The following is a 20,517-nucleotide window of genomic DNA, read 5'->3' on the forward strand; positions in this document are numbered from 1 at the left end:
ACTTAAAGTACCAAAAGTAGAAAGTGCTCATTATGCAGAATGTCCCATTTCACAAGTTTTCAAATGTATAAAATGTGTTAAAATCTTTTGAAAATAGCAGATCTACAAGCTCACAATGCGTTGTATCACGACGCATTGTGAGCTTGTAGATCGGCTATTTTCAAATGGCCGAAATGTATATAGGGCTGAAGTGGGTAATGTATCTTTTGTAATAATAATCAAAATCTACAAAATAACTAGTAACTAAAGGTTTCAAATAATTGTAGTAGAGTAAAAGTACAATATTTGCCTCTGAGATGTAGTTGAGTACAAGTAAAAGTATTGAAAATTGGAAATATGCCTCAAAATTGTACTTAAAGGGATATTTCACTTTCAAAAAAACTTTTGGTCATTTTATCGTCTACTCAGGCTTTTGTAAACCCCCCTGACAGTTTTTAAGTTGCTCGATTCAGTATTTAGATATTTGATATTCATTTTATCAGACACGCCCCCTTCCTATACAAACCCATTGTAACTTCAAACTCCATTTTAACCATGTTAGATTCATCTAAAACACCCGTCCTTGGTTCTGGTGACTCATACCGCCCCCCTAATACGTGAGGGGGCCGTGTTTTTTCAATTGCTTTTTTCATTTATTTTTTATATTTTTTTGGGAAAATGAAAAAAATAAAATACAATGAAAATTTTGTATTAAAAAAATGAAAAAGAAAATCGGAAAAACACGGCCCCCTCACGCATTAGGAGAGCAGGGTGAGTCACCAGAACCAAGGACGGGTGTTTTCAATGAATTTAACATGGTGAAAATGGAGTTTCAAGTTACAATGAGTTTGTATAGGAAGGGGGCGTGTCTGATAAAATGAATATCAAATATCTAAATACTGAATCGAGCAACTTAAAAACTGTCTGGGGGGTTCACAAAGGCCTGAGTAGATGATAAAATGACCAATTTTTTTTTTTTAAGTGAAATATCCCTTTAAGTACAGTACTTGAGTAAATGTACTTAGTTACTTTACACCACTGGTGAGGGCTCCTCTATGGCAGGTGAGCCAGTAGAGTACAACAGCAGTGGCATCACAGTAATATGTCGGGAGGAGGAGTAATTGGCATAACGATTAAATTGGGAGAAAAAAGGGTTCAAAATAATTGGCTACTCTTTTGAAAAGAATACAGAAAAAATACTTTATAAAAAGGACATTGTAATACTATTAAAATGGTTATTAAAGATGTAAGGTAGTCAATTTTGTTTGTCTGCTTCTTGTGTTTGTATTTTTTGTTTATCTCCTACGCGTTTGTGTCAAGATTTGAAAACTTAATAAACATTGAGTCATAAGAAAATGGACGCAAGATAATAGAAAATAAGAATGAGCTCAAACACAAAACATCAAACAAGAGAATAATGTTATAGTGCAGCTGCAGCACAAGAATTGAATGAAAAACCTCATTGAAAGGCAGCAGCAAACAGAAAGGTCTTCAGCTTTGATGTCAAATAACTGACAGACCTGCAGTTTTCTGGAAGATTGTTCCAGATATGTGGAGCATAAAAAACACAATGTTGCTTCCATCAATCAATCAGCCTCCATCAACTCCATGTGGCATGGTCCAAATAAGATTAAGTGCTCTCTGTGTGTGTGTGTGTGTGTGTGTACTGAAGTGTGTAATCTCAGTCATGGGGCTTGGATGTCGAGGAAACTTCTGTTCCCCAGTCATGTCATCTTATCAAGTGAACATGGAGACGCACGCACGCACGCGCACACACACACACACACACACACACACACACACACACACACACACACACACACACACACACACACACACACACACACACACACACACAGCTACCAATACCACTCTCCCTCTCTCTGGTGCCTCTCTAGTTTCTACCTTTGCCCTGCAGTTCCTTCTAATCTTCTAATCACAATCCTTCCATCTCTGCGGCTAGTGTGAAGCTACACACTGCCCCCCGCTGGCCAACAGGCGCCACAGCTGGCTTCCACAATGGAACGGTCAACGTGCCGGAGGATGCTGCTGCTACGTGATGCTTCTGCTGTACACAGATCAGTGTCAGCACCCAAACACAGACAGGCATGTCACAGATAAGGTCATAGGGGTAAGGTGACTTCGTTTGAGTCGAGAAAGTGGTACAAAGCTGCAGAGTCGAGACGCAAATGTAACCGCCAAAACATGCATAACAGCTGCGACGAGAGGGCCATCCACAAAATGGAAAGCAATTTTGTGGAGAGGAAAAAAAACACAACAATGTTGTAAAGGCAATTAAGTGGAAGCAAGTCCATAAAATTGAGTTTCAATGAGTGACGCCGGCGAGGTGGCTTCATCCAGGCAGTTCCAGGGCTTAGCTGTCCCTGTAGGAAAGACCCAATCACGCCTTCCAATCGACCCGCAGCTCTGCTCAATGTATTCTCATTACGGTTTGTATATGTCCTTTACGACAAGCACACAAATTCATAGCATGAGACCCGAAAGCTTTGGCCAATTCAAAGTAAACTCACAAAAAGTTTGGAGGAATTCAAATATGGACCGTGGGCCGTGGCGCGTATCTTTAGTGTTTCATCAAGAAGAAGAATTTAGAAGACATCTTGTAGAATCGGCCTCAGGTCTTAATGGGTTAAATCCGGTTGCGAATGCTCTGCTCTGCCTCACAAGGAGATAACGAGGTACCATACAGCAAGGTGGCCCAACTAGTCAACCGTCACAAGCCATGAGTCAAGTGCCTCTGAATCAATTCTAAAGCCGACGGGGTAGAGGTTGCAGAGAAGGGCTGAAACAGGGCCTTGCTTATTGCTGGCTTACTCTTGTATATTGTAGATCTGCTATTTTTGAAAACTACCGTACTCTTCTAAGTCTTTGAGTTTTCTGAAAACCGTACGTTGCTATATATATATATATATATATATATATATATATATATATATATATATATATATATATATATATATATATATATATATATATATATATATATATATATATAATCTACAATGACACAGATGCTTTAATGTTGTTAACCCATTCAATCCGGGAACGCATCTGTGTCACTTTAGAGTTATTTGGCTATTCAAAAATAGCAGATATACAAGTTCATAGTGCGGCACTCTTGTAGATCTGCAATTTTTGTAACTCAAATCTTTGCCTCTGGGGGGGGGGGGGGTGGTCTTTCAAATATCTACAAGCTCATATTAACGCGGCACCGAGTCTCGCGCTGTGAGCTTGTTTATCTGCTATTTTTGAATAGCCAAAGAAATGTAAAAATGACAACAGAACAGATGCGTTCCCCGGATTGAATGTCTAGCCGGTGGTAGACGGTGCAGAGGGAGGCCTGGATCAGCTTGCAGGTCTCACTGCAGCCCTTTGTACACGTTGTAAGATGGAAGGAACACTTAGACGGGTCAAAGACAGTAACAGTAATCTACAGCGCACTGCGCTATAGATGAGAAGGGATGAGCTTTACCGGAGCTGGAGGGATAGAACAAAAGGTCAGAGGGGAGTGAGACGCTCTTCAGGACACTGAGCATCACTCATCCTTGTGCCCGAGACTCACTTGACCTTTTTGCCTTTAACCCATTCGATCCGGGGAACGCATGCTCTGTTATTTTAGATTTCTTTTGGGCTTTTCAAAAACAGCAGATCTACAAGCTCATAGCGCGAGACTCGGTGCCACGCTGTGAGCTTGTAGATTTTTTGAAAAATCGTGATATTTTTGAAAGCGAACATTTGTCAAATATTTTATTCCAGGGAAAGCATCTGTGTCATTTTTTATTTTAGCTAGCTGAGCTTGTAGATCTGCTATTTTTGAAACATTTTACATTTTACATTTTATGCAAATCTTTGAATATACGTATATTCGAACATTTGTCAAATATTTTGTTCAAAAACTAAGATTTGAGTTACAAATATTAATTTGTAATATATTCAAAGATTTGCACACATTTTCAAGATTTTTCAAAAAAAGCAGATCTACAAGCTCATATTTGTATATCTGCTATTTTTGAATAGCCAAAGAAATCTAAAATGACAGCGATGCGTTACCGGATTGAATGGGTTAATGTCTTTCAATCTAACGTGTGCCCAATAGAATTCAAGTCGTGGTGTCCCATTATTATACCGTTATAAATCCCAAGGGCTTTCTCTTTTTTTTTTAAAGGAAAAAAAAAAAAACCTACTTTCCAAAGGCCAGTACAGGTGCAAAGAGACTACTGAGTACTGACTTCATCTTTTTACTGTGAGTTAAAGTAACACTCAGGATTTGACTCTGATCGGACGCATTGGGATTCTCTCCTTCTCTCTTATGGGCAAAATCTATTCTATTAAAATAAACATTGTGCCCAGACTCTTGTTTCTTTTACAGAGTAAGCAGCAAAACAATTTGGCCTGAACCCAAATAAACTTTGACACTGTTCTGTCTAGTATTTGAATGAATGATTGATTGAAAATATTGGAATACTCTGTAAAATATTTCTCTCTTATACATGTCGCTTTGTCTGGCAAAAAAGCAGGTCTTTTTGTTTACCATGATCATTGGAATGCAGGACATTATTCTTTTGATGGGTGGCCTTAGCTGGCAAGAATCCCAGAGCACGTAGAGTGGATCGGTAGATAAGCAAATGGGTCTGGGGCCTTGCCATGCCTAACCTTTAATTGTATCATTGGGTAGCCTCTCTTCATAGGCCTGGTGTAACTCTTCCAACCTTGATTGGTGTAATGATGGAGAACATTATTCCTCCCGTCCATCACCTCCGGTTACTTTGGACTTTGGGCCCTTTGACTTCTTGTTGTCCTGGATACATTAGAACATTGGTTCTCAAAGTGGGGTCCTTGGGAGAGTTCCAGGGGGTCCCCAGCAAAAGTAGTTAAAATAGCGTTACAATCATCTTAACCACTTTATCCATTTATACATCGGCTATTCAAAAATAGCTCAGTAGATCTGCAATTCTTTTAATACTTGAAAAATATCGAGAATGTTTGGAAAATGTTGAATAGTTTAGAATTTTTAACCCAAATCTTCTCTTCTGGGGGTCCCTGGCAAAAAAATATGTTCAGATGGCCAAATACATACACGGCACGAAAACGATTGAGAACCACTGCATTGGTAACTCAATTGTACTCTCTTCTTTGAGAATTGTGAAACCATTCAGGGAGCATTTCAAACGTACTGCCCCCCCCCCCATACCCCATCCAGTTTAATTTGTAATAACTGATAACTTGGTTTCCTCCTTAGAATTTAAATACAGCTTTCACTTTGTGGAGAGAGGAAGAGGTCCGACTCATCTCTGAGATTTATATTTAGAGGGCTCATTTGCCACTTTTAATGATCTCTGCCTTAAGTATAATTTACCCTACTCTCATTTGTTGCGGTATTTTCGGGCCCGTAATTACGCTGGAACATATTTTACATCCTTCCCTCAGTTTCTAGAGGGTTCTCTTGTTGATGAGATACTCTCTCTCTCTCCCTAAGGCATGTGTAGGATGTCGATCTTATGACCTTATATCATCCTCTCAGGGGAAATTAAGGAAATGGAGCTTGAGCTTGACGTGACATACAAATGGTGGGAAGCAGCACTAGTCAGGGTCAACATCCTCATGTGGCCATATACGTTTATTTCACTTTAAGGTCCTACATACAGTCAGTGGTGTAAAGTAACGAAGTGGATTTACTCAAGTAGGCTACTGTACCTGTGTAATTTTGAGGTATTTTTTACTTCTACTCCACTCCATCTCAGAGGCAAATATTGTACTTTTACTCCACTACTACTACTAATTACTTGAAAACTGTATTTACTAGTTACTTTGTAGATTTTGATTATTATTACAAAACATACTTTAACCATTTCAGCCCTATATGCATTTTGTCTATTTGTGATGCGACGCATTGTGAGCTTGTAGATCTGCTATTTTCACATTAAGTATACATTTTATTTGAAGAATGGGACATTCTGCATGATGAGTACTTTCTACTTGTTGTGGTACTTTAGGTACATTTTGATGCTTTTGTACTTTTACTCAAGTAAATTTTGAATTCCTGACTTTTACTTGTAACAGTATTTTTTCCACCACTGCATACAGTAGGGTTCATTTTATAAAAAGCCAGGCCTAGTGGCTTATTTCCAGGTACAAGTGATACCTGTGATGGTTGTGGCTCATCATCAACAGACCTAACAAAAACATGTGAACAAGTATCAAATATAAATGCATATATCTGCACAGAAAAAAAGTAGCATCTACTGCAGTGGTTTTCAACCTTTTTCATGCCAAGGACCCCTAAATTGATATGTATTTTGCCGCGGACCCCCATCTGAAAATGTTGACCCCCCAGAAGCAAAGATTTGAGTTAAAAACGTTCACTTAAAAAAATATATATATTCAAAGATATGCACACATTTTCAAGATTAAAAGAAAATAGCAGATCTACAAGCTCATAACGCGGCCATCAGCTTGTATATATCTGCTATTTTTTAATAGCCAAAGCTAAGTGGTTAAAATGATTGTGACGCTATGTTAACTAATTACGCTGGGGACCCCCTGGTACTCCCCCCCCTCTCCAAGGACCACAGGTGGTCCCAGGACCACTGGTTGAGAACCACTGATCTACTATATCGAGAAAAAACGAAGAAAAAAAAACTGCTGACGAGAAGGAATACAAGATTGGGTAGCACTTTACAATAATGACCCGTTATAAAGCATTTATAAACGTTTATAAGCAGTTTGTAGACTATTAACTAATCATTAACAACCTGTTTGTTGACATTCGTAAATGATTACTATAACCTTTATAACTATGGTTACAAATCATTTATAAGGTATTAGTAAGTAGTAAAACTATTCATGAATAAGCCATGTATAATACATCTGTAAATGATTATTAATTCATTTGTAACTGATGTTATATAATATACACAAGCTATTTGTAGATAAAGAACTAATCATAGACAAACTATTTATATACATTGGTTAATGATTATTAAATAATTTGTAATGACATTGTAGAATATTTAAGAATCATTTAATCATTTAAAGCACATTAAAACATTATTTATACTCGAGTTTGTTCATCATTAAATAATGTAATTTAAGTTGTAGGAAATCATTTGTAAATGATTTATAAAGTGGTATAAATTGAGTTTTTTCATGGTTATAGGACATCTCTTTAAACATGTATTAAGACTTCATAAATCATGTGTTAAATCTTTGTTCTAGCCCAAGGCATGAACAACAAACCATTTCTAAGCAATTATTACATATTTAAAAATTATCTGCAGATCATTATTTCCACATGATCAATTTTACTTGTCAGTAATTTGGGAAATGTGTTTGTTCATGTTTAACATATGCTTTGTAAAACATTCCTAAAATATCTATACATTTTTAGTACATGTTATTATGTGCCCTATAGTAAAGTGAAGACAGTTCATCATTTACAACTGTCTGTTAATGTGTTTGTTCATGTTTAACATATGCTTTGTAAAACATTCCTAAAATATCTATAAATCCTTAGTACATGTTATTATGTGCCCTATAGTAAAGTGAAGACAGTTCATCATTTACAACTGTCTGTTAATGTGTTTGTTCATGTTTAACATATGCTTTGTAAAACATTCCTAAAATATCTATAAATCCTTAGTACATGTTATTATGTGCCCTATAATAAGACCGTTCATCATTTACAACTGTCTGTTAATGTGACTTTCTCCTTACCTGTTGCAAACTACCTGGCTTTCATGAATGCAGACACCAAACAATTACTTGAATTATCTTTCATGTTTAATAAATGATTCGTAAGACATTCGTAAAGAGTATGTAGACCATTTGCAAACGTTATCATGTGCCTTGTTGTAAAGTGAAGACTATGCATTATTATTTCATGTTTAACAATGATTAGTAAAACATGTGACATCAAAAAGTGGCAGAAGTAACGTTATAGAGTATAAAAGTATAAAACAATTTATTAAGATATAAAATGTAACAACTCTTGGACACAGCACACACACTAACATTTAAACAAAGAAATTAATCGCAACAGAATCACAGAGTAGCAGCTTGGAGCCTCTGCAGTCACCACCTCCCAGTGCAAGTTAGCTTTAGCTGCTAAGCTAAACTGCTAAGCATGGAGGACATTACTAGCCTACACAGCAAAACAAACATTGTGGAGCCAAACGGCCACCATCAAAATACCCCCTGGTCATAATGCTACTTCATGTCTGTAAGATTAGCCATTTTATATTACCTCAATCACCTGCAACAAGACAGTTAAAACACATAAAACCAGTCTGCAACTGCATCACTGTTCACTTCCTCCCTAGTAGACTACTGCAGGTGTAATGCAGGTAATCAGTGTGTTGCCAGATTTGCAAATGAAACAAGCGGCCAGGTCTATGAAAACAAGCCCAAAAGAAGCAACTAGGCTCAGGCCCATGATAACGTCTGCAAATGGTTTACATACTCTTTACGAATGTCTTACACATCATTTGCTAAACATAAAAAACTCCCTAAAAAACTACATTTATACCACTATATGAATCATTTCCAAATGATTTCCTACACATTAAATTACGTTTTAAATAATGTTCAAATGATTCTTAAATGTTCTACAATATGATTATTAACCAATGTATATAAATAGTTTGTCTATGATTAGTTCTTTATCTACAAATAGCTTATATTATATAACATCAGTTACAAATGATTTAATAATCATTTACAGATGTATATAGATGGCTTATTCATGAATAGTTCACTACTTACTAATGTAACCATAGTTATAAAGGTTTTTGTAATCATTTACAAATGTCAACAAACAGGTTGTTAATGATTTGTTAATAGTCCACAAACTGCTTATAAACATTTATAAATGCTTTATAACGGGTCATTATTGTAAAGTGCTACCCAAGATTGTTTGTTGAAGTGGTTAGTGGTTGTTGGGCTGAAACCTTGTATCTCCATATTCAAACTGTTTTTTTCGTCAACGAATTAATAACTTTGTCACACTAGTGTCACACAAAAGTAGTCAGCTAGCTAAGTGTGTGTGTGTGTGTGTGTTTTTTTTAAAATTATATATATAAATATTTAATCAATGAAAAGTATTAACAAGAGCGTGTACCGTAACTACATAAATACATTGGATCCACACAGGTTCTCCCCCCCCCCCCCCCCCCCATTTCCTGAAAAGTAACAGTTTTGGACATACAAGCTTTCCGCCCGACAGCGCCGATATCCCAGGTGCATGATGGGCTTCCACTCCGCTGCTCATAATCACACTGGAGAACGCCTCTGATGTCGTTACGTCTGCCGTTCAAATCACCTCATGAAAGCCTGAAGTGTGTCGTTAAACCACCAGCAACAACAGACACACACACGCGCGCACGTGTGTGCACGTGAGCTCAGCACACCGAAAGAACAAAGCGCACACGGAACCGTACAAACGGGTGCACGCACGGCGCACGCCAGTGGTGTAAAGTAACTAAGTACATTTACTCAAGTACTGTACTTAAGTACAACTTTGAGGTACTTTTTCTTTACTGGAGTATTTCCAATTGCCTATACTTTTACTTCTACTCCACTACATCTCAGAGGCAAATATTGTACTTTTACTCCACTACAATTATTTGAAAACCTTAGTTACTAGTTACTTTGCAGATATAAATTATGACATTATGAAACATACATTAACCAGGCTATTTGAAAATAGCCGATCTACAAGCTCGATGCGACGCGTTGTGAGCTTGTAGATCTGCTATTTTCAAACATTTTGTACTTTCACTTTTGGTACTTTAAGTACATTTTGACACCAATACTTTTGTCCTCAAGTCAATTTTGAATTCCGGACTTTTACTTGTAACGGAGTACTTCTACATTGCAGTATTGATACCAAAACATTTGAGTACGTTTTCCACCACTGCAGACAGACACACGCACGCGCTCAGTGTGCTGCGACGATGAGAGGTCCCAACGGGGGCGTACATTCTGATGACGGGGTGGAGATACTGTGCCATTCAGCATCATTACACAGCAGCAAATGAGAGACTCTGTGTGTCCTTGTGCGCGCGTGTGTGTGTGTGTGTGCGTGCGCGTAGGGGGGGGGGGTTTGCTACGAGCAGTTGTGTGCGTCCTTAAAAAGAGATAACAGACAGGGGAAAGTGCCAGTGAGCTGTAATAAAAACAGGAGATTGTGTTGAGCTAGGCAGGAGGTGGGGGCTGAAGGAGTGTGGGGGGGGGGTCATTTGTCAAGTTGGAGGAGAGGAGTCTGTGTGTGTGTGTGTGTGTGTGTGTGTGTGTGTGTGTGTGTGTGTGTGTGTGTGTGTGTGTGTGTGTGTGTGTGTGTGTGTGTGTGCACGAGTGAGAGAAAAAGACACACACACACACACAAAATAAGAATAAGTCTCTGCAGATAATGTCACAGCCCAAGTGAGAGAGTGTGGGTGTGTGCGCGTGTGTGCGTGCGTGTTTATGCATCTATTACTCCATGCTGTATATTCATTGAAAGGGGGGGGGGGGGGTGGAGGGTCTAGATTATCTCACCATACAGTAGCTGCTCAACAAATCAATTCATTCTGTGGCATGTGGGTCCCTGATCCACATGAAGTGGAGGACAGGGACCGCAGAGAGAGCCGACTCATCAGTTTATGCCTCTTGGAAAAAAAACGGAAAACTCATCACTGAGATGAGTTGAGAAGACACATACACGCACACACTCCTCGCACTCTCTCCATCTCGCATATGCATGCACGCACAGTCGCACACACACACATACTGTACACCTGTATCTGCAAAAAGTGCAGAACTTTTTCTTGTACAAACGCGCGCACACACACACACACACACACACACACACACACACACACACACACACACACACACACACACACACACACACACACACACACACACACACACACACACACACACACACACACACACACACACACACACACACACACACACACACACACACACACACACACACACACACACACACCTCTGTAGTCAGTGCAAGGTGCATTGCCACTAGTTACCAGTAGAGGGCTCTCCATTCACACTAAGACGGCCAAACTGGCAGAAGTTATGGTATATTTCACAGATATTATTTATACAGTTAATTGCCTGTTTAAGATATGTTAAGAAAACGACACCTGTTTGCCTTTGAACATTTCATGACATTCAGCAATCTGACAGTCATCTGTCTGTGATGTTCATGTCAACTAAACTGAGATAAAATAAAAACCAAACCTAGATTCAGCTACTCTACATTCATCCACCCTCAGAGAGAGGCGGGGGGGTATCTTTCATTAGTTAGTGTGTCTTGTATAAACTGAGAAAAATGCATTTTCCATATCAACTGCCATGGACACACAGACATAGCCTGGTAAACCCTCCCTCCGGAAATCTAATTTCTATTTGATTCCAGGAGTGAGTCTGGCCTGATCGCCCATTCTGCAATATTGGCTGCAGGCTGAGTTGGGCGGAAGTAATACCGTTGACTGACAACCCCTTCAGCCAATGATATTTTTTCCCCTTCAGCCAATCAGCAGTTCACCAGTCTAATGTGACGTCAACGGGACTTTTGAGACAGCCAAGCCCAAAATGGGTTGCCTTATTCGGGTACATGGGTGTCACTGGCCACCCCTACCGGTTCTCTAAATTTTTATTTTTAAATAGGCTTTGTCATGATTAATTGACCACATATATGAAGTTAAACAACTAAATTCTATCCAAACGATATCTTATAAGTAAATTCCGTGCCTCAAAATAGAAGTTAGAGAGCTTTTTGAAGTCAAAAAATCGCGGAGATTATAGCGGACAGAAAAAGATGGCTGCCGTTCGTGTTTTGGGCTCACTCGAACTCGCCACCTGATTGGCCAACTGTCGCTGTCAATCACAGAACGATGTGCGACGACGCTGATAGGCTCGGTTAGCTGGTAATTCCACTAGAAACCCCCACAATGGGCTATCAGGCCAGACTCACTCCTGGAATCAAATAGAAATTAGATTTCCGGAGGGAGGGTTTACCAGGCTAACACAGACACCCTGCCACACACAAACGCACTACAAAGCAAGACAGTCTATCTTTAGCCGGTTACTAGATGTGTGAAGGGTTCAACTTGCTGGGGGGGGTCCATGCTTCTGCTTTTGATACCCCCCTCTGGTTAATCATTTTTATCACTGGTTTGATAATATCGTAATTTAAAAATATATTAAGTTAACATGTTAATTTTGATTTAAAAATAGCCCAAAATTGCCGAAGTACAAGCTCACAATGTGCGGCGAAGTGACATTTTCAGTATTTGTATAGAAGTAGAAACTAATACCTTTTGTATACCTTTTGTTTTTTGTTTTATTTTTTTAAATACAAATCCATTGCAGGGCATCTGGTTCATGAACACATTGTCAGCTTCAGTGTGGCGTGTGTATGTCCATTCTCTGCTACAGCAAGCAACACCGGGCGATGTTGAGCGTCTGTCTATTGATGTCATGCAGGTCTACTCTTGTGGGGGACATGCCGGCAAGGCCTGTTCTAAAATATTTGGTCAGATGCTATATCTCCTACACACAGAATACATCATCACAGACAGACAGCATGGATCTGACTGAACAGCAGATCCTGAATGTTAATTCAACTCTGAAAGTGTACAAAAGTGTCTGTCTGTCTGTCTGTCTGTCTGTCTGTCTGTCTGTCTGTCTGTGTGTGTGTGTGTGTGTGTATGTACAGTGGTGTAAAGTAACTAAGTGCATGTACTCAAGCACTGTACTTAAATACAATTTAAGTATTTGTATTGTACTTTTACTTAAGTAAAAAATTTGAGTACTTCTTCCACCACTGTGCGAGTGTGTGTGTATGTGTACGTGTACGTGTACGTGTACGTGTACGTGTATGTATGTGTGTGTGTGTGTGTGTGTGTGTGTGTGTTGATCTGTTCCCTTTTGTTTTGTGTCCTGCACACAATTTCACAGGCTCAGCTGCCCACACATAAACACACACGATAATCTTATTGTCACCATCAACAGCGGTACAGTGATGAGGCAGGGACATTTCACGTGGATGCACCCGTTCAATTCACGTGTGAATGCCTGAATGGATGTCTTCAACACATCCACAGGCCTGTCACAATTATTACATAATCGCCTAATCACAATGATTTGAGATAATCGCAATAGTTTTTGCGCCAGTGAGCTGTAATAAACAAAGGTTTGCGACGCATTGTGAGCTTGTAGATCGGCTATTTCCACTATTTATTTTATTTTGAAAGTATTATTATTAAACATGGCCTATTTTGTCTGCCCTATGCTATTTCTATTATTTTTTTTACAGTGCCTAAAAGGTAAACAGAAAAGTAATTTTCATTTGCATGTTGCCATGTCCATTACCAAAAACACAATTCAACTTTTATCGCACTTGTAGACAATTAATGGTCAAGTAAAATGTCATGATCGTGACAGCCCTACTACTGTACAGAGTGTACTGTAAATCAAATCTCTTTATGTTGCGTTCCTCTCTCATCACAAAGTTTTACACATCAAAGCAATGTGCACAAACTCATATAACTGTTTCCACAACAATGAGTCATCCACCGTTGATTCTGCTGAAAATGCACTTTTGTCCTTTCTTTATTTTAGAGTAGCCAATTATTTTGACCCTTTTTCTTTCTCGCAATTTAGTACTAATCCTTCCAACACATTAGACTGAGTTTTGCCACTGCTATTGAACCCTACTGCCCCCGAGGGAGCCCCCACCAGGAGGATGCAGCGCCTCCGTCCTACTCCTACCGTTCCAACACCCATGGTGGTGACAGGTGGCGCCTCAGTCGCTAGCAGAGCCACAGAGATCGCCCTTCCCGCCTGGCTTCTCTCCCCCGAACATGGGCCAAATGTGCTCGTGTAGTACCAGTGGTTTTCAACCTTTTTCATGCCAAGGACCCCTAAATTGATATACATTTGGCCGCGGACCCCCATCTGAAAACGTTTTGTGCCAGGGACCCCCCTGAAGCAAAGACTTGAGTTAAAAATGTTCGCTTTAAAATATGCACACATTTTCAAGATTTTTCAAAAATAGCAGATCTACAAGCTCATAGCGCGGCACTCGGTGTCGCGCTATGAGCTTGTATGCTATTTTTGAATAGCCAAAGCTAAGTGGTTAGAATAATTGTGATGCTATGTTAATTAATTTCGCTAAGGACCACTGCTGGTCCCCAGACCACTGGTTGAGAACCACTGGTTTAGACCAAGGGGTCCCAAACTTGTCAGGCCTTTTCAGGCCTTTTCAGGCCCCCACCCAGCACAAGCACTTGGAATAGTAGGAGTTGAGGCATTACATTTAGTTTGACTCCATTCCACATATAGACATGGTGAAAATAGCCAAACTACAAGCTCACAACGCCTCGCAATACAAGGCGTTGTGAGCTTGGTTACTTTATTACCCCAAAACTGAAACGTTTACAACAGGGCTGTCAGGGACAGGGTCAATGTTGGGGGAAATGTGGTAAAATGATGACAGATCGCTGTCAATTTTTCTGAGACTGTCCTTCAATTCAGCCCTCACTGGCAAGAGGTTATCAAATAAATCAGAGCTATTTTTTTAAATAGAAATTGAATGTTCTTTCGCTACAGTGTGTCTGGGGAAAATCCCTGTCGAACTCATGAACCAGGACTTATATCTGTATACAATCATTTTGGTTGCTTGTAAGAAAGCCATCACTCGGAAATGGCAACAGGTCACACCACCTACCAAGGAAGATTGGATTACTGTAGTCAACTTGATAGACTCTATGGAGAATCTGACCTTCTCTCTTAGGCTGAGAGCGGAACAATATGCGAAGAACTGGAAAAAATGGACGTCTTACTGTTTGTTGGGAAATGTAATTGCTTGAATGATTGAAAAGGGAAAAAAGGGGAAAAAAGGAAATATAATTCATGAATATGTTATTCCTTGTGATATAGCGCCCACCTCAACAAAAAATGTTGTGTTCATTTGTTTGTCTTTATTTTCCTTTACTTTTACTTTCCTGTGTAAGTGCCTTTCTCGTATTTGTTCTTTTGTTTGTTGAATTTTCTACCTGGAAAATAATACAAAATAAGTTACAAAAAAAATAAAAGAACTGTCCTGAAGGTCTGGCCATGAAACCATAGATTAACCAAAGATCTTCCCAGACTAGCAGGTTTCATCCCATAGGCGGGGAGGGGCACCTGGGAAAGTGAACTCACTCTCTTTTCTTCAAGGCCTTATACAGCCCACACACCTCTCAGTAATATAGACTGCACAGAGATGGCGACAGCAGTGACATCTACTGTCTCTACCATCAACAGCAGAGCTCAGAGGTAATGTCATGTGTTCAGTTGAGTAGGGTGAGCTTGAGTTAAGGCACACATAAATATGCGTAGCTCCTGAGCAGTGGCTATGGGAACCCATGTCACACGTTCTTGCACACCCATCTAATTATTCTATGGATTTTAGCACAGTTTGTTGGCTCACTGACTTCTTAGCAAACAAAGATCAGACGGTCCAAGTTAAGGGAACCCTGTCCACTCCAGTGTGGAGCCAGATCATGGCCAAGTCCTTTAACCGTCCTTAAATCTGTTAACTGGTGTGACATGTCTTTGCTTCAATTAAATGTGGCTAAAACCAAAGAAAAGGTTTATTGATTTTCGGAGGAGCCCCCGCCCTCTTGCACCTGCACCTGTGTGTGATTAAGTTGAGCCAGTAGCAGTGCAGCAATGTAAGTATTGCGCATGTCCTAGACGAGAGGCTTAACTTTGATAAGGATGATATTTAGGCAAATCAACGGTTTCTGTTTGAAAAGAAGTTGCAAAGTTTTAACCCATTCAATCAGTGGCGGAACAACTGAAAGCCGGGCCGGGAGGCCCCCCCTGCGGGAGTGCCCCCCCTGCGGGAGTGCCCTGCGGGAGTGCCCCTCCCAATTTTTTGCGGGTTTTCGGCGGATTCGGTCACTTTTTGGGGGGCTTTTTGTCACTTTATTTCGGTTCTAGGGTTAGGGTAAGGTTAGGGTTATGTTGTTTAATTCTTATTTTTGCCTGATTTTACCGATTTATTATCTGACGGCACGGGCCCGTTTTGCGGGTTTTCGGCGGATTCGGTCACTTTTTGGGGGGCTTTTTGTCACTTTATTTCGGTTCTAGGGTTAGGGTAGGGTTAGGTTAGGGTTATGTTGTTTAATTCTTATTTTTGCCTGATTTTACCGATTTATTATCTGACGGCACGGGCCCGCGAGGGTCGCGGGCCGGCCGCCTCCCTGGCCTCCCCGGACGCTCCGCCACTGCATTCAATCCGGGAACGCATACTGTGTCATTTTTGATTTTTTTACCATTATTTTGTACTTTGGGCTATTCAAAAATAGCAGCTCTACAAGCTCATAGCACGGCACCAAGTGCCAACTACGAGCTTGTAGATCTTTTGATTTTTGATTTCTGAAAATGTGTGCAAATATTTGAATATATATATATTTTTTAAGCGAAAATGTTCAACTCAAATCTTTGCTTCTGGGGATTCTACAAATGTCTTCTAAATCCTAACAGGTTTTGTTTTGAAAAAACATATGTTGCTGTATCAGTGGTGCTCAAACTTTTTTCATGTCAAGGACCCCCAAAATTATATGTATTTTGTCTGCGGACCCCACTTCTCAAAATATTTTGTTCCAGGGACCCCCAGAAGCAAAGATTTGACTTTAAAAAAAAAAAATATATATATATATATATATTCAAAGATTTGCACACATTTTCACGATCTACAAGCTCATGAGTTTGTATATCTGCTATTTTTGAAAAGCCAAAGAAATCTAAAATGACGCGTTTCTGCATTGAATGGGTTAATGTGGACACATCACTGATGACGAGATATGACCAAATGTTTTATTCTTATTTTATGGAGTGTGCCCTTTCTTTTTCTATGATTTGCCATAGTCTCTTAAAACTGTTTAGCAAACTTGAAAAATGGTCAAGCTGTGCTGTAAGATTACATGTGCAAGCTGAGCAGTAATAGATACAGATCGTCCTTTTTCCATCTGCAGTTGTTACTTGCTTGTTTTTTTAAACAAACTACAAACACAGATGTCATCTCTCTCTGTATTTGCCCTGTGATTCATTGTGACAGTGTGGGTTGTACTGTGTTTGTAATTGTATAGGATGTATTATATGTTTGTGTTGGATTACTAGGAAAATTGTTCCTCTGAGACATCAAAGTTTTACCCAACCGACTGCTACCAACAAGCAGTAATGTGAGTGTGTGTGGTGACTGCTTCTCACATTGTAAAGCATGCTGGGTAAAGGCACTACAGCAATTCGGATCGAAAATGGATACACATACAAATGGTGAATACACACGAAATGCTTAGCACACCACTGTCCATTGGTGCTAACCCTTTGCAGGCACAGGTACACTTGGTATTGATTGCGTGGAAATGTCACAGAAAGACCCGGTTTGATGATTACAAAAGGGGAAGGTAGGGAGGAAGAAAAACGGAGAGATGCAAGGCCAAGCGGCAGACTGGATTCACCTTGATGTAATGGGAGAAAAAATATGATTGGCTTTATTTGACAGCAATGAAAGTATAAGGTCATATGTTCCACATCGATTTGACACACACACACACACACACACACACACACACACACACACACACACACACACACACACACACACACACACACACACACACACACACACACACACACACACACACACACACACACACACACACACACACACACACACACACACACACACAAATAGACAGGATAGAAGACATGGTAATGTATCCATTCAGACAGCTGTCCTTGACACAGCAGTGTGTCTCAGTGCTGGATGCACAGGGCTCAGTAACACTGGCCTGGTGTGCAGAACACTGTTGAGGCGGGCACAGAGGGGAGCAACACATGGATCAATAAATCTAATAAATGTTGAATGGGATGTTCTGGATTGTCAGCGTGATGTTCTGCAGTGTGGGAGGTATTGTCTGGGGGCCCATTAGACGTTCTTACAAGGAGACACCCTAACACCTTGTCTCTATACTTGCAATTAGTCACTGAAAACCTATACAATGTGTTGACTTCGGTCCCCCAGTGGTCTATCCATGGTATTATTATACCATATTATATTATGCCCAAAATGACAAAAACAAGACCATCGTCAAGGTTTTACAACTGAAACGTTGCAATGGGATTCATTAATATAATGTTAAACTTGTATGTGACTTGTATAGACAAAATACCGCAAGGCATGGTGTGGGTTGTACCCTTTATTGACAGCAATTGACACACACAGTGTCTTATGCTTTTCGGGTTCCAATCCTATGCACCATTGCACCTGTTTCTTCTTATAGGTTCGTAAAAAGGATCAATTTTCACAATAGTACCATCAGTAGAGTAGTAGTAGTTTCTTTTATACAATGTATGTTTTTGTTTCTGCTGCCAGATCAACTTTGTCTTCAACTGTCCAAATAGTTCTAATTCATAGAGTCAGCTTATCCTCATAACGTCACGTGAAAGGTCTGACCTAACCTTGAATGAAAAGCAGTTTCATCTTTCAAAAAAAGTTCAAAACATTTCCACCTGGGACCTGGTGAAATGAATAATAACTTTAACCTTGATGTTCAGGGGACGTGTCAAGGGTGTTGAGTGTGCCTTCAGGCTTGCTGATCCCAGGCTTGCTTTCACAGAAAGAAGGCCTGGGGAGCGTTGAAGTGAATATGAAGTGGATATACAGTAACGGCCAGGGTGACTGACAGTACGCATGGGAAGAAGGAGTTCAACAGTGGGGGAGGGAATTGCCCAGGTCCACACATCAATATTGTCCAAATTAAACTATTACTCATTGAAACAAACGTGGTGACTTCAGCAAGAAAAGCTGTAATATGTGTTGGGTTTGTTTATATAGTGCAGTGCACATACCTCAGGCAACGTTTTAATACATTAAATCATATATATATAGATATAGATATATACTTTGCATTTATGAAATATCCGAGACCATTATGGTTTTATGGAAGACGCTTCTGAACATAATGTTGCTAGTTTGACCACTTCAAATGCTCTAATCTTAAAATAATAATAGAACATATTTTCTCAGCACAACATGAAACATTCCATAGAAGACATGCTCGCTTCTATGGAATCAGTCGTGGCGACTTTAATCCATGTAGCCTTCAGGTGACATGTCGGGTGTGTGTGTGTGAGTGTGAGTGCGCGTGCGTGTGTGTGTGTGGAACTGACGTGTTGGGGGTGTTGAGTATGCCGTCAGGTGATGCGTTCGGGTACTTACTGCGACACTTGGCACAGCGACCCTTGTCGTACTCAAGCAGGTCCGCGGGCCGACTGGAAACGGACCGCCGCAGACCGCCCTCGTCCCTCAGCCGAGCCGCCTCCTCTTTAGCGTACACCCCCAGCTCCTGGGTGTAGCGCCCATACATCTGCAAACGCACACGGATTAGGTTAGACAAAATGCAAAGTGGTTGATATGGTAACGCCTCTTCTTCGGACTTGAAAAGTTTTTTTTTTCAGAACTGATGTTGGTTGAATAATAGTGAGGTGCACACACTCTCTAATGCAGTTAAGTAACTTCCAATACATCCAGGTTCACAAAAGGTTTTACACAAATCGTTTTTGTATGAGTCTGCTCCATATAAAGTCTATTAAATCTCTATATAAAGAACAGAAAACCCATGAGAACGGAACGAGACAACCGAGTGGACATGAAGACAGGGACAGGGACAGAAAAAGGAGGATACAAGGGGATTGTTGCTGACTGCCATTGTTTGCAGTTGTTTTAATTGCCCTCCACCCTGCCTGGATGGGACAGGTCTGACTGCAGGTCAGTGTGATGGGACACCCCTCCACCCAAATCTGACTCCAGGTCAGTGTGTGTGTGTGTGTGTGTGTGTGTGTGTGTGTGTGTGTGTGTGTGTGTGTGTGTGTGTGTGTGTGTGTGTGTGTGTGTGTGTGTGTGTGTGTGTGTGTGTGTGTGTGTGTGTGTGTGTGTGTGTGTGTGTGTGTGTGTGGACGGTGGAACACACACACACACACGTGCCGTATACACTTCAACACACGCCCTGCAAGGTGCCAAGTCAGCGGCGCCAATAGAGACAGGAAGGAAGTATTTAAACTCGTACAATGCCCTGGCAGCGTCTCTCACTGCCATAATGCTCCTGGGCAGAGGGGAAAGAAGAGAGAGTGCTAATGATGACTTCCTCGCGAGCACAAGTTCACAGTGAAAAGCAAAGCCGCACCAGTACGCCTCAACGGGCCAATCCGCTTGCAGGCATTACCGCCGCAGAGGGTCAGAGTTCAAAGGGAGGTGTCGAGGTTCTGCAGAGTGGGTGAACCATTTCGTTTTTAGTTCTAGATGTTCAGCAATGTGCATTCAGACAAACCAGAGCTTCTCTCCCAGACTAACTTTTTAATGTACTTCATGCAGCTTATTCAATGTTTGTTGTGGTGGATCAGGATATATTTACTCTAAACATACACACACACACACACACACAACACAGGTGTGCGCTAGCA

General features: G+C 40.4%; 1 protein-coding gene across 1 annotated transcript in view; it reads right to left on the bottom strand.

Annotated features, from left to right (window-relative positions):
- Window positions 1-20,517, bottom strand: part of LOC308085623 (chloride channel protein 2-like) — a 202,896-nt gene that overhangs the window by 128,491 nt on the left and 53,888 nt on the right. Inside the window, 1 exon segment of the mRNA XM_080428838.1 lies at window positions 19,277-19,424. Within this exon segment, the coding sequence (XP_080284964.1) occupies window positions 19,277-19,424 (148 nt within the window).

Source organism: Gymnoscopelus braueri (genome assembly GCF_963280865.1).
Source record: "Gymnoscopelus braueri genome assembly, chromosome: 5".
In the NCBI taxonomy this organism is placed as follows: Eukaryota; Metazoa; Chordata; class Actinopteri; order Myctophiformes; family Myctophidae; genus Gymnoscopelus; species Gymnoscopelus braueri.